The sequence below is a fragment of the Uloborus diversus genome, chromosome 4, assembly GCF_026930045.1.
Source record: "Uloborus diversus isolate 005 chromosome 4, Udiv.v.3.1, whole genome shotgun sequence".
Lineage (NCBI taxonomy): Eukaryota > Metazoa > Arthropoda > Arachnida > Araneae > Uloboridae > Uloborus > Uloborus diversus.
The window spans coordinates 63208052-63222401 of record NC_072734.1 but is presented as its reverse complement, the minus strand read 5'-3'; the positions used below and the strand labels follow the sequence as shown (position 1 = coordinate 63222401).

Genomic DNA, 14350 nt, shown 5'->3' with positions numbered 1-14350 from the left:
CATTTTAAATATTCCTTTGCCTTTTTTAAAATCATGCACTAAATAAGAACAACACTGTGATCAAATAAATATGTTGTCGGTTTTTGAAGTATAATTAGAGTTTCCCAGTCAACCACATGGCCCTACAGGGCCATGTATGAAGATGTTATGAAATATGCAATTTGCGAAAATCCTACTGAAGCTTGTTACTTTGGAAATTTTATAAATTGTCCTGGGTTTGAAAGAGTCAAAGAAAGAATCGAAGAAGCTTTTGAATTCAACTGCGTTGAAAACATCACATATAAACAGTGGATACAAGTTGAAAAAAGAACATCTCTCGAGACATTAGTGAAAACTACTGAAGAATTCATCAATATATTTTTTGAAAATCTCCCAAAACTTCTTCACTCATTTCTTGCAAGTCAACAATCGAGTTATCTCAATCGTTAAAAGAAGGTGAATACCTTGTAATCTGCGACTTTGCAGAGAATTATTCTTTTATCCTCCAGGATGCTGCCCAAGGTTTCCATTGGAACAATGCTCAAGCTACAATTCACCCCTTCACCATTTATTTTCAGGACGCTTCCACAAAAGCAGTAATGAATACATCTCTAGTAATAATTTCTGATTGCCTTGTACATGACACAACAGCAGTCGATCTTTTTCAAAAAACATCTAATTTCTTTCATGCAATCTCATTATAACACAAAACCAAACTTAATTTATTACTATAGTGATGTGGTGCTGCTTCTCAGTACAAAAATCGATTCAATTTTCTGAATCTCTGCTACCATGAGTTAGACTTTGGTATCAAAGCACAATGGCACTTTTTTGCAACATCACACGGCAAAAGTGCATGCGATGGTGTAGGAGGCATTGTGAAAAGACTAGCAGCGAGAACTAGTCTTCAAATGACACATAATGACCAAATTATGACTCCTCGACAGCTGTATGAATGGGCAAAAGGTCACATTAAGACAATACATTTTCAATATAGTACAACTGAAGAACATAAACAAGAAGAGGAGACCGCAAGAAGAATACCAGGTACTCAGAAACTCCATTCTTTTATTCCACTGAACATGAATCACATGGAAGTCAAAATATTTTCATTTTCAAAAAATTCAAGAATAGAATATGTAAGAGCTGCTCGGGATTGTATTGAATTCGCAGAAATGGTCGGGTTTTTAATCTGCAGGTATGATGGAGGTTGGGTTGTGTTTTATACTGATGAAGAAAATCAAACACTTAAGATAAAATTCTTGAATCCACATGCACCTTCATATTCTTTTTACTATCCAGACGTAGAGGATATTCTGAATGTACCTGTAGATGATGTAATATCAAAAATAGATCCCAGGATAAATCTCACAGGAAGAGTTTATAACTTGTCGAAGGAAGAAATGGACAATGCTAACCAAAAGTTGTAAAAATAACTTGTGTCCCTCTGTAAATATTTTCGGAAACGCTACAAATTGCATTTAAGTAGTAAGTAGATATGTGTTCAAAATTGTGTTTTACCATGATCCCATTGCAATCCCATTATGAAATTTTTTCCACATATACAGTGCATTAGTGGGTAATAAATAACTTTTTTTCAGATTTTTAAAAGATACACTTTTTGAAATATTCAAGGTCAAATTATATTTTTCGTGACCTTGAAATATTAATGACCCCAAACCTTATAATATGACATATCCTATAAAAGCCCATTTCAAAAGCTTTAAAATAAAACCAAAATGAACTCTTTAGCTCCAATACCAGCTGAGAAAATCAACTTTTTGTAATAACCAAAACCTCGTTTTTTGCATTTTCCCCCCTTTTTTACATAGCCCTACACAAAAAACCGGGCAACTTAAAAATATGAAAAAAATATTTTTCTGTATCATTTTTTATATATAATCAATCCCCTGAAATTTGTTGGAATCCGTGATGGTCAAGTTGTGAGGCTTGTTGATTTGACATGGAATGACCCCTAAATTAACATTAAAAAACAACAAGAAAAAGAATACTCTAAAATAAAGTTTGAATTGAAACTTTATTTTAGAGTATTCAACTTAAAATCTCCCTAAGAGCGGAACATATGAGCACCTACCTCCTACCACAGAGACACGTGCAAAAAGACAGACTCCGAGAAACTACTTTCCAGCGTTCAAGTTGCAAAACCAGGGTTGCCAAGTTATCGCCTTATTGGCGATTTTCGTATCGAGCGAAAAATTAAAATCTCGCCAAGAGGGGGGCATATCAGAGGAGAGCCATTTTTTTAAATGTCAGTTTATAATATTAGATGTACCTGTACTCTAAGCTTTGAAAAAAAAAAAAAATGCCCTATTAATTAAACATGCAAAATTTCAGGAAATTTTGAAGCAGTGGAGGAAAAAAAAGTTTTTTTTTTTCCCTGGAAAGAATAATTTTTTACTAATTAATGTGTAATTTTCTAGTCATATATAATTTTTTTTTTTAATGGCAATCCATATTATTTTTCCTTTTTAACATAATACTTCAAACTTTTGAACCTGTTTAAAAAGTTAACCTGTTGCTTTCTTTGCTCAAAACATCAAATAATATTCAAATTATTCTAATCATCATTTAACCATTAATTTTGTTTAAGATGTAGTTTTTGTTAATAGTTCAATAAATTTTTTGACGGAAATTGGCTGTTTTCTTACAAAATGTGAGATTTTAAGCAGAAAGTTATTCTTTTTAATTTTAGAGTTACAATCATTTATATATATGTGTAAATATATACAGGGTGAATTTGACCTTAATTTGCTAAACCAAAGGGGGTGTTAGAAGAGCTCAAGTGGAGCATAGAACCACCATTATTGTGTCCAATTCGTAACCGTAACAGTTATGGAAGGAAAAAGACAAATGAGCCAAACAACACATTTCTGAGATTAAGACCAAATTATGAATGAAATTCCTGGGAATTCTGCACACAGAAAAAGAACATGTTTAAAAAAAGCAGACAAAATACAATAAAATGAAACTTTTTTTTCATAGCAATACATTTTTCAGCAAGCAACAAGCTTTGAAACATTTGAAGCAGGGCTGTGTCCAAGGGGAGGGTTTTAGGGTTAAACCTCTCTCATTGGGGGAAAATAATAAAAAGCAATAAGAAGAAAAAGACAATTAACTTGAATGTTGTTTAAAGTGCTCTTCTTTCGATCATTTTCATTGATTTTTTTCTGCAATTTATGAGTCTCCACTAAGCACTAAAATTATGTTTTGAAACTAGTAGCAAAAGAACCAGTGAATAGCCTGACAATACAGAACATCTGTTATGGATATACTGCTTTGTATAAGGAGGTTATGATGAATCTGGCCGCTAAAAAGATGCATATACTTTGGTGCTTGGTACTATAATTTTCGTCAACAATATCTCTTCCCTGTATTGTTAACTAAGTAATTTTCGTAACATAAAACATGTCAAATAAATTATGCACAATTTTTAATACTTTTTGCAATTTGTGACGTATAGTGAACATATAAAAGGGTTTGATTTCAAAGAAATTCTGAAACAACATTATAGCCACTAGGGCTGCTTGAATTCATCTAACTGGGAGAAATGGAGGGAGGGGGTCACAAATGCATGGATACATGTACAGTCAAACCTTGATATCTCAAACCTCCTTATCTCAAAACCGTTGATGTCTCAAAAAAAAAGAAAAAAATAAAATTCCCCAGCATTTTCTATAAAAACCCCTGTGTATTTTCCATATTTATCTCACAATTTATTTTTCGAAACCCTTGATATGTCAAAATTTTTGCACAGATGCGAGTTTCAATTATCATTTTTTGTTGGCAATTTTTGTAGTAAAACTAGTTCCGGGGACAATTGCTTAAGATTTTTCATCTCTTTTCTTGGAGATTTTGTGAATAAGGGATTTGGGCAAGATAATAGGAGAGCGTTGGTATGAGGCGGGTGTGCTGTGTTTTCCCCAGAGTTTAATATCTTTGTGCATTTCTCTCGAACATGCTGTTCACTTTGAGGAAAGGGGGTCGATTTTTTGTCCGGGGTCAGTTTTCAAGCGAAAACAGAAAATACGTTCCTCATTTTCATCATTCTGCTTTTTTAACTGCTATAAAATGGCTGTTGAGAACATTTTGAATGTTGGGTTACTGATTGAAGATAAAATTACAATTTTTAAATTTTTAGGTGAAAAAACCAAATTGAAATTGTTGTTCATTTCAAAATCTCATCCTGTGCTCTTTCAACAATTATAAAATTTCAAATCTAGTAAAATATTGAAGACTACTTTATTGGTCGTAATTCGAAGTGTTCCCATAGCACATATATAAATGCATATAGCATACGTGTGTGTAATTGTGAGAGTTACTAGTGGGCAATTTTTTTAAAACCTCCCTTGTTCCAATTTTCTAAATTAATCTGAACAGCAGATAAAAGGTTTCTATTTTAGCGAAAAGTCCTAGGCTGAACTCAACTCAAGCAGGGAGATAAAGAGCAAAATATATTACTAGATACCATGAATTTGAAAACGATTTCTCACGCATATAAAATGGCTATTTTGCTATGTTGAAACCCTTAATCAGTGGCGTAGCCAAGGGTGGGGAGGGGGGGGGGGTTGGACCCCTTCCGAAATGACTAAGTGTGAATATATGATTGAAGAAAAAAATGCATATTGTTGAAAATAAGCATTTTACTCAAGTAGAAAAAATGGAACAAGAAAAAATATGCATAGGGGAAAAGGGGGCACATGTGTACATGGTATGTTTTACTAGAATAACGACAAGCAAAAAATCTTGAAAAAATTCTCAAGTAATGGCAGTACCAGTCATTCTCCTTAAGTAAACTTTTAGAGCAAGGAGCCAGTTTATGTTCCTGTGGTGATAACTTCTTTGTTTTAGATGCTGATGTAATTTTATTACTCTTCTTCACGTGAAAACATATTTTAATCTAATTAATAAGCTAACCTTAATTATTATAAACCATTATACCTACATTCAAGTAAATTTATGACAATGTTTAACTTTCATAACTAAATAAAAAAATTCTTTATTTATGAAAATTAGTTCTAAGGCAGATGATGTTGTACTTGTGAACGCAACATGTTGGGGCACATGTGAACAGTACCCATATCCTCTCTGTAATATCAATATTAGCATAAGGTTATTATAAGTGTTAAAAAGCGTGAAAATCATAATAATTTTTATTTTGCTACAATCATTTGGCAAACTCATAATTATTGTCATACATTTTTATTAATTACTTAATTATTATTTTTTAATTCTTTTGTTACTTAATAGTTGGCTAGCAACTTAGTGTTACATAATATTTACAATGAAAAAAAAAATATTTTCCTTCAACTAAAAACTTAAGTTTAAAATAATTTAAAATTCATCATCATATTCTGTATGAAGCTTAAACGCACTGTACAACAAGAATGAACTTTACGTAATAAAATATTCTTTGTATTGTTTAGTCTTATAAGTTTTCTTCTTGTCAATCCAGTAGTTAGATTATGCCACGTAACTTTAAAATTTGACAGTGAGCAGGATTATACAGTTCGGAAAAAATATTTACTAATTGACAGTTACTATTAGTGTTGTTCCGGATATCCGTATCTGTATCCGCGAATATCGGAGGGAAAATGAAGATCTGTATCCGTTACTTTTTTGGCAGGTCTTAAACGAATCTCTTTTCTAATCTAAAAATTCTTAAATATTTGAATAAAGGGCTCTAATTTCGTTTAAATTAGGTTTTATTCCCCATTTAAATTATAACGGATCATTTCCGAAGTCCAGTGTGTCTTTTTGTGGCATTGTAGCTCCTAAACAGATGAATCAAGTTTGATAGTTCATTTTTCGTTCAAAAGGTGACTTGATCGAAAGTGTTCTTAGCTTGGTCTTGTTTTTGTAGAACTTTAATTACCGGAGATATTAATTAAAGACCGACTTCACATTTTTCACAATTATGGTAGTAAAAGCAACCCGTACATAAAAATATTGACCCTAATTGAAAGAACGAAGTTTTCTGCGTTTCATGTTTATTTGGAACTTTCCAGTTATATACAGTAGGAGCTATAATCTTGTTAAGTAAATTTTAAATGCTATTCTAAGCCTTTATACGCGTGATTGGTAGCGATTTCATAGTTTGAAGATGAGGAGAAAAAGCTCAATGATTTAAAATTCCTATCTGCTGTCAGTTCATATTTGTCAGCAATGCGTGTTCTGACCCGCGAAATTATCTCAATATGAGGTCAGCCCTCTGGGATATGTTTTTTTCTTCTTTTTTTTATTTTTTAACTTAATATTGGTTTGTGTTGTTGTTATGTTATTCTTCCTTTTAGTTTTTCTCGGCATCCTTCAAAAAAGTGAGACTAAATTCTGTATTCACTGTTTGTAAAGGTGTTCCCGGCTCTGCTTTTTTGTGGGTCAGGGTAAATCAAGTGGAATCGGTCAGCGCTGCATTTATGCTGAAATAAAATGCGAAAAAATATTTCTTGCCTGTCCAGAAGCAGCTTTACATCCTTGCTCCTGTATTCTACATCTACCAAACCATCCACAAATGAGCTTACTCCCCCTCAATCGTAATGGATATTTCTTTAAAGAGTTAATCATAGTCTTGATTATATTTTCACCGTAGATGACATTTTTGAAGAAACAGTGACATTACCCTAACGGGAATACCTTCCGCAGCAAATTCTACACTTGTCTAGTTGACTTGGGTAAAAACCTTTTGAGATCCGTATCCGTATCCACGGATCTTGCCACTAATGATCCGTATCTGCGGATCTACTTTTTTAACGATCCGGCACATCACTAGTTACTATACAGTTTAAACTGACCTAGTATGAGTTCCAAACCCTTCAATGTATTTGGTATTTACGTATATGTTTATATTAAAGAGTTTTTCATTGAAATATGATGCTTGTCCTGCATTTTTCAATCGTATTCATATGTGCTCCAGGCTTGTTCACATATGCCCTCCTATAGGGGCATATGTGAACAGTTGAAGACATTTTTTTAAAAATTCCATAAAGTTAAGAAATAATTTTTCAAAAATTCTGAAAAAAATCCAGGGCACAAAGAAAATACTATTCAATCATGGAGGCACATTTTCTCCCCAAAATTGATAATATTTTTTGAAAAATTAAGAAAAGAAAAAAATTGTTCACATGTGTGTGTGTGCCCCCTTTTCCCCTATATATTGCGCTTGTACAATACATAACATACAAAAAAAGAAAGGAAAATTGATAAAGTAAAATGGCGGGGGAAGGGGGGGGGGGACAAAATGAAGGGGTGCTGTAAGGCATAGAGCTTTATTGCAATGATTTTCAGTTTTTCCCTATTGTGTGAAAATATTCCTCTCTGCAGTTTCCAAAACATTGCTTTCCCTTGTATCATTGAAGTAGATGCAAATTCTGAGAATATACCTGTTTAGAATCAAACAAAAGACACTTCCCCTTTGTCTAGTTCCCTCAAATTTCTTGGTATTTTTTCCCTGCGTGGGCTTTCTGGGAAACTGGGGTTTATGCTTATTTTAAATTCAAATGCATTCAAAATTATTATTGGTCATTAATAACAGTTAAATAAAATTTGCATCCCTAAAATCTATTTTGCTTATTTTTAAGAAGACCTCCACCACATCAATTTGTCGAATTTCCACAGCCCCCCCCCCAGAAATAACTGCTTGGCTACGCCACTGATTGGACCCCCCCCCCCCAAATGAAACCCTGGCTTCGTCACTGCCCTTAAGCTGTGAAATTCGGTAGTTAATTAGGACCCTTTAGTGCTCTTTGAATAGTTTCTTTTAAAATAATTTTATTGCACAATATTTTAAATTTATTAAATTTTTTTTGTCTCTTGGTTGGAGTGGGTTTTTAATATTTTTCTATGTTTAATGAGTATTTTACTAAAACTATTTTCTATGGGAAGGGGAGTGTGATTTTTATTTTGTTCTAATCGTAACGCATATTGTGTCTGATTCTTCTTAACAGGCACTTTATGTCTTTGCAAATCAAATAAGATTGCGATGCCATCTTCCAGGGTATTGGTGAGCAACAGCAAACAGAGGACAAAACCCCCTAATTTTCTAAAAAAATTTAAAGCATGCATTTTTTACGATGTCTATTTTGTTGTATTCATTCTTAGTAGTCACTCTTGTTTTCTCAAAATATAATTTTGTGTAATTTGAGTATTACTTTATGCTTTTAAAAAGCATAAGCATATAAATTTGCATAGCATGCTAAAAAATCATGCCTAGAAGTTCAGTTCGAAATATTTAAATGATTTACTTTCCAATTTCATGTTGAGAAAGAAATTTCCTTAAAATAGTTACAGTAAATAGTTACTTACTCACAGTTGTATTTCAATAGTTCGATTTTTAACCTAATGTTTAATTTGAAAGAAGATGAGTTATTTAATGTTCTGGAAGAGAGAAAAAAAGTCAATGATTTAACAAAGAAGGATTTGCTGTTGCCAATGAGTTGGTAATTTAGGGAATTAGTTTGAAATGTTCACAAGCTCTTGAATTTGATGATTAATTTATGCTTACAGTGCAAACATTAACTACAATTCCTCTTTTTTTTTTTTAAGAATTGTTCTATTTTTTTCTTTTTTATTCTTAATACAGTGAAACCTCCGAATAGCGGACAGTCAAGGGGGCTGTTGTTCCCTTTGTAGAACACAATCGAAACAATTGTGAATGGTTTACTACATTTTACATCAAGTGTAATTAATCTGTTTTTTTTTTTTAATAAAGGTATACTGACAGCACACACTTGTCTTAAAAAGCATTTAATCAATTAAAGTAATCGGTTAAAACAGTTTGACATCTCTTTTTTGCATTACCAACGGCGGCGATTCAGCGGAGCAACCCCCCCCCCCCAAAAAAAAAAACTTTTTATGGTTTATTTATTTTATCTCGAGTATCACTATTGCATAATTGGCAGTTTTCAATATGACCTTGAATATGGGCAAATCCTTTTCATATCTAAAAATTAAACAACCCAACTAAACCACGGCGCCATAAAGCCGACTACTATCAGCGCCGGTCAGCTCAATTGCATCTCCCGAGAGCCCCAGTTAGAAAAAGCGTCCAGTTTCCTCTTTTTTATCTTAACTTTTGAATAGTTATTGTGTACAAAATGCATTAAAATCTTAAGAAAAACGTACGTTAATTGTTAGACTGACATCAGTTTTCACTCTGCTTCAATATTCTCAAAACTAGCCGTTACAAAATTATGACTTTTTTTTCCTTTTTCATTTTTTGCTGCCCGCAAAAAGTACCATGCCTTTTAGTTCTTTTTTTTTCTGGCCCAACTTTTAAGCCCCAATCGCTGCCTCTGCCCATTACCACCCTTTTAATTCCACAAGAAACAGCGATAAGGAAATGACAGGTGGGGGAGGGGGGGGAGTGGAATATCATTTGTGGAGGATGAAAAGCTTTGTAAGTAAGGCAAGCAGATACTAAGATATTCTGTGAAAAGAAAAGAAAAAATGGAAGTGCAAGGATCGCAAGGGAAATTTTTTGTGAAATAACTGTCTGTTGTTCAGAGTGAATTACATGGAATGGCCTATATTGAGGGACTGGGACTTGCAAAAATGTCCGTTAATTAGACGCGTCCGTTAAGGGAGGTTTCACTGTACTTTAGTGCTAAAATATCTATCATTTAATTAAATTTTAATCTTATTTTAGAACTTTCCAACTGATGCGTGCTTACTGTGAAGAAGCAAGGGTATGTTATTTTGCTTACGTATAAATCTTTGATTAATTCTATATCATAGCTTTATTTTATGCTATCTATGTTTACTTTGTGAAAATTTTATGAATGTTAGTGCTGATTCATTAGTATGGTATTGATGTTTTAGTGGAATTTTTGTTTTATTACCTTTTAAATATTAATAGAAACCCGCTAAGTTTGGGTACAGCATTTTTTTGTTTAATCTTAAGTTTAATTTTGTTTTAAATTTTTTGTGCATTAAGTCAAATGCATATGGGGTAAAATGAAATAGTTCATTTGATTTTTGTATGCAATCATTTATTAAATCACTTATATATTCATTTAATAATTAATTCATTTGCATTCCTTCATTCAATTTTTCCCTTATTTGTTCATTCATTCAATTATTTTCCTATTTATCCACTAGTTGATTCACTCATTTATTTTTCTCACATATTAATTTACTCATTGATTAATTTTTTATTGCTTCATTATCTATTCATTTATTCATTCTTTCTTTTATTTACTAACTCATTTCTTCAATATTTTTCATAATCAAACAGAAAATATTTCATTAGAAAATTATTTAGTTTTGCACTTTGCCCCATAAATTATAAAAATAACAGAAATAAATAAATAAATTTTCCTTTTTTTTTGAAAATGTGATTTTACTGCCAAAAATAAAGATTAATGTTTCAATGCAAGCTTTATTTTAAAATATGTTGTTCTTTCTGCAATTTTCAAAAAAAGTTTGCAATTTATTCCTTTTAAAAAAGGTGAATTATCTGAATTATTTCACTTTGCCCCACATTACCCTACTGTTTATAGGTATGAATTACATGCACATTTTTTTCAATAATGCAGATTTTTGGTGAGAAAACCCTACCTCAGTATTCAAAACCAAAACATGTGACTGTCATTCTTAATCCAGAAGCAAACAACAAGTAAGTTATAGTAATGTTACTTATTTGCTTTTGAAACTATTTTATTTACTTTATAAATACATATGTGTTTAAAGTTACTAAGTACTGCCCCATAACTGAAGCTAAGGTAAAACTGAAAGCAATACAGAACAGCTCGGTTACCTGCTACATCCAAGATTTTTTTTTTTTTTTGAGGTGGGGGCAGGAGGGGAGGAGATTTATCCCCAAATCCAGGATTTCTAGCTGGTCTCCTTTTTCCCCATAAAAATCACTTTTTTGTTTGTGGTTTAAGTCCCTAAAAGTCTGTTTTATCAAAATCTCGTCCCTTTTCCTCTTAAAATTGCAGTTTCATTTTGGATTTTTCCTGAAATCTTTTTTATCTTTTTGTATATTTTTTCTGTAAAAAAAGAAAGAATTAATATGTCGATCATGTATTTGAAAAGGATAATTTGTAAATTTTAAATCAAATGGGGCATGACAGTTAGAATTCAAAACTATTGGTCAAGTATAATAAATTCATTCAGCATAGTTTCTAATTCAAAGCAAAAGTAATTTTTGAATAAAAACAATAATGTTTCAACCAATAAATAAACTTAAATTCATACAGTATAATTGTTCTGAGCAGAAGTTAAAAAAAAAAAAAAAAAAAAAGGAGAAGAGAAAAATCAGCCGATAGATTAGTCGATTATAGACAATCTTCTACCAATTGATCAGTGCATCCCCAATTTAAATCTTTAATTGTTGATTGTCACTTTTTGGTCCCCCTTTTTAAAAATTCAGGTCCCTTTTGCCTAGGGGCAAACAAAATCTGTTGGGAGCCCTGCAATTCCCCTACTACCTTGAATATGCCCCTGCTTTCAGCATATGTATAGCATTTACATAGGAATAGGAGGAAAGACTTTACTTTAGGTTAGAAATTGGCTCACTGGTAGGAAGCAAAGAGTAGTTGCGAGAGGCAATCATTCTAATTGGAGTGATGTTTTAAGTGGGGTTCCTCACGGATCAGTTTTAGCGCCTCTTTTGTTTATTATATTCATGAATGACATCAATGAAAATATTTCTGGAAGCATGAATTGTTTTGCTGATGATGTAAAAGTTATGGGGTTTGTCGAAAATGATGAACAAGTAAAACAGCTTCAAGAGGATTTAGATCATATTACTAAATGGACAGATAAATGGGGTATGGCAGTTAATGTAGGGAAATGTCAAGTGCTACACTTAGGTCATGGAGATAAGCGTATGAGATATCGTTTACAGGGTTCAGTCATAAATCAGGCAGAAAATGTTATGGATCTGGATATCTTAATAAATCAGGACTTCAAGTTTAGTCAACAGTGCAGTATTGCTAGTAACAAAGCCAACAAAATGCTTGGGTTTATCAATAGATCTATTTCAAACAAATCTAAGAAGGTTCTTCTGCCTTTATATAGGAGTTTAGTAAGACCTCATTTGGAGTACGTTGTTCAGTTTTGGTTCGCCTTATCTGAAGAGAGAGATTTTTGTATTGGAAAGGGTTCAAAGAAGGGTAACTAAATTAGTAAGGGTGCTCTCAGATTTAGATTATGATACCAGACTTAATAAGCTTAACATGTATAGCCTGGAGCAAAGGAGAGTTAGAGAGGACATGATTCAGTTACTTAAATTTATCAAAATGAAAGATGTAAATGGATTAACTTTTTGCGGGGAAAGCAGGACAAGGGGTCATTGTTTTAAGTTATTTAAATCTCAGGCTAACTTGGAAATTAGGAAAAACTACTACTTTAGCAGGGTCGTGGGCACTTGGAATAGCTTACCGGAAGAGGCGGTAATGAGCAAGGGGGTGGATAGCTTTAAGAAGGCCATTGATCTTCATTGGGGACTAATTAATTAACTAGGACCAGCCTAGCTGGGCCCAGAGCCTGTTGCTGGTCATCAGATTTGTATTTGTATTGTATTTGTATATTTGTATATGTGTTGTTTAAAATAAAGACTGGTGTAAAGGGTAAACTAATAGGAAAAATAAATTACAGTACATTTATTTGGTACTTCTCAATAGTCTTTTCATATCTTGTTTTAGTTTTGTATTGCATAGTTAATTGTAATTTTTAAAAAAGCGTTAAAAAAATTTTTTTTTCTTTCTTTTTTTGAAAATATCATTATACCTCTAAGACTGGATGATTTTTCTAACTATCAGGATATTTATATAAAACATATACTATATTTATTTAAATTTATCATACACAAACAATTCAAATAATTCACTGACCCAAACTTAAATATTTAAAATGGCAGTTGAAGGAGTTCTACAGTAAGTGATTAGAAGTTCAAAAGTTTGTATTATGTAAGATTCATATTGGGCGAAAACATTTGCAGAAGTTCTGTGGTACTTAATTTAAATTAGTTAGTTGCTTGGAACGCTTTTGGTTAGCCAATGTTTGGTTGATAATTAGTTTTATTACTGAAAATCTTTATGCAGTCGACCCTTGTTTTGCACGGAGGTTAGGTTCCACGGAAATGCTGCATAAATCAAAACCGCGTAAATTGAGACCTATTACTAGTGTTAAAATAGGGTTTTGGTTCCGTAGATAACAAAATACTTCATTCTAGTAATGACTAATTGTATAAGTTTAATTCGTACTTATATCGACTTCTATACACAACATGCCTGAAGAAAACATAAATTAATTTTGTGTTCTGTTTATAAAGAGGAGCTGGCTATGATAGTCTTGTGGCAGTCATTAAGAATTTTTATCTATAATTCTTTGCAGAGTATTAATGATTTCATGATCATGTGCGTCATTTCTATGATAGAATCTTGGTAACTTACGATGTTTAAACAGAGAGCCAAAAGGCTCCGTAAGTCAGTCAACAATATTACTTGCTTATACATGCAGAGATGATACCACATAGTGGAAGATGCAGAATTAATGTCAATATGAAAAAATAAACATTGGAAACTTGTTTAAAAGCTTACCAAAAATTTATAAACTCATAAATGAATTAATAAAAATAAACCCTGGCCAGAAGCAGAGGCGGAGTTCAGAACTCCCCAACACCTACCGGACCTAACACAAAAGAGGCTGACAAACGCAAAAGAGAGAGAACGATTGAAATTGTTCACTATTTATACTAGCATACTTCGTTTGCATATGATTGGACATCAAAGGATGCCAACCTAAAACTGAAACTTTACACATGCCGAAAGAGTTGAGAAGTTTATCTAATTTGAATAAAGATCATTTTACATTGCATTGCATTAGTAATGAGAACGCGATCAAATATCGTTTACCGATGGCTATCAAATCCCCCCTTCTCATTCAGTAATGATATTAAACTTTGAATTTTATACAATTTTAACATATTCAAAAAATAATCCCCAAAAGAAATCCACAAAGGGCTAGGCTTAATCTTTCACAAAAAAATTAACAATTCAACAAAAAACAAATATTGATCTAATATTCAACAATATTATGCAGCATCCATCAGCAGCTGCAGCTTTGAGCACGAAAAGACTCACTATGAAAAGTCCATCACTAAGATAAGTCCTTCTTGCATTCAGGTGTCAAAAGTCTAAGGCGCAAATTAAGTCCAAGACGAACATTTCCACATGTCTCGTTTGCATATGATTAGACATCAAAGAATGCCAACCTAAAACTGAAACTTTGCATGTGCCGAAAGAGTTGAGAAATTAATCTGATTTGAATAAAGACGATTTTGCATTACATTAGGAATGAGAACGCAGTTGAATATCGTTTACTGATGTCTATCAAATCTTCCTTCACT

General features: G+C 32.4%; 1 protein-coding gene across 1 annotated transcript in view; it reads left to right on the top strand.

Moving 5' to 3' along the window:
* The window catches only part of LOC129220289 (acylglycerol kinase, mitochondrial-like), a 51034-nt gene that overhangs the window by 2297 nt on the left and 34387 nt on the right, over positions 1 to 14350 (top strand). The window contains exons 2-3 of the mRNA XM_054854682.1: positions 9641 to 9680; positions 10530 to 10609. Of these exons, the coding sequence (XP_054710657.1) occupies positions 9641 to 9680; positions 10530 to 10609 (120 nt within the window). The remainder of the gene's footprint in view (positions 1 to 9640; positions 9681 to 10529; positions 10610 to 14350) is intronic.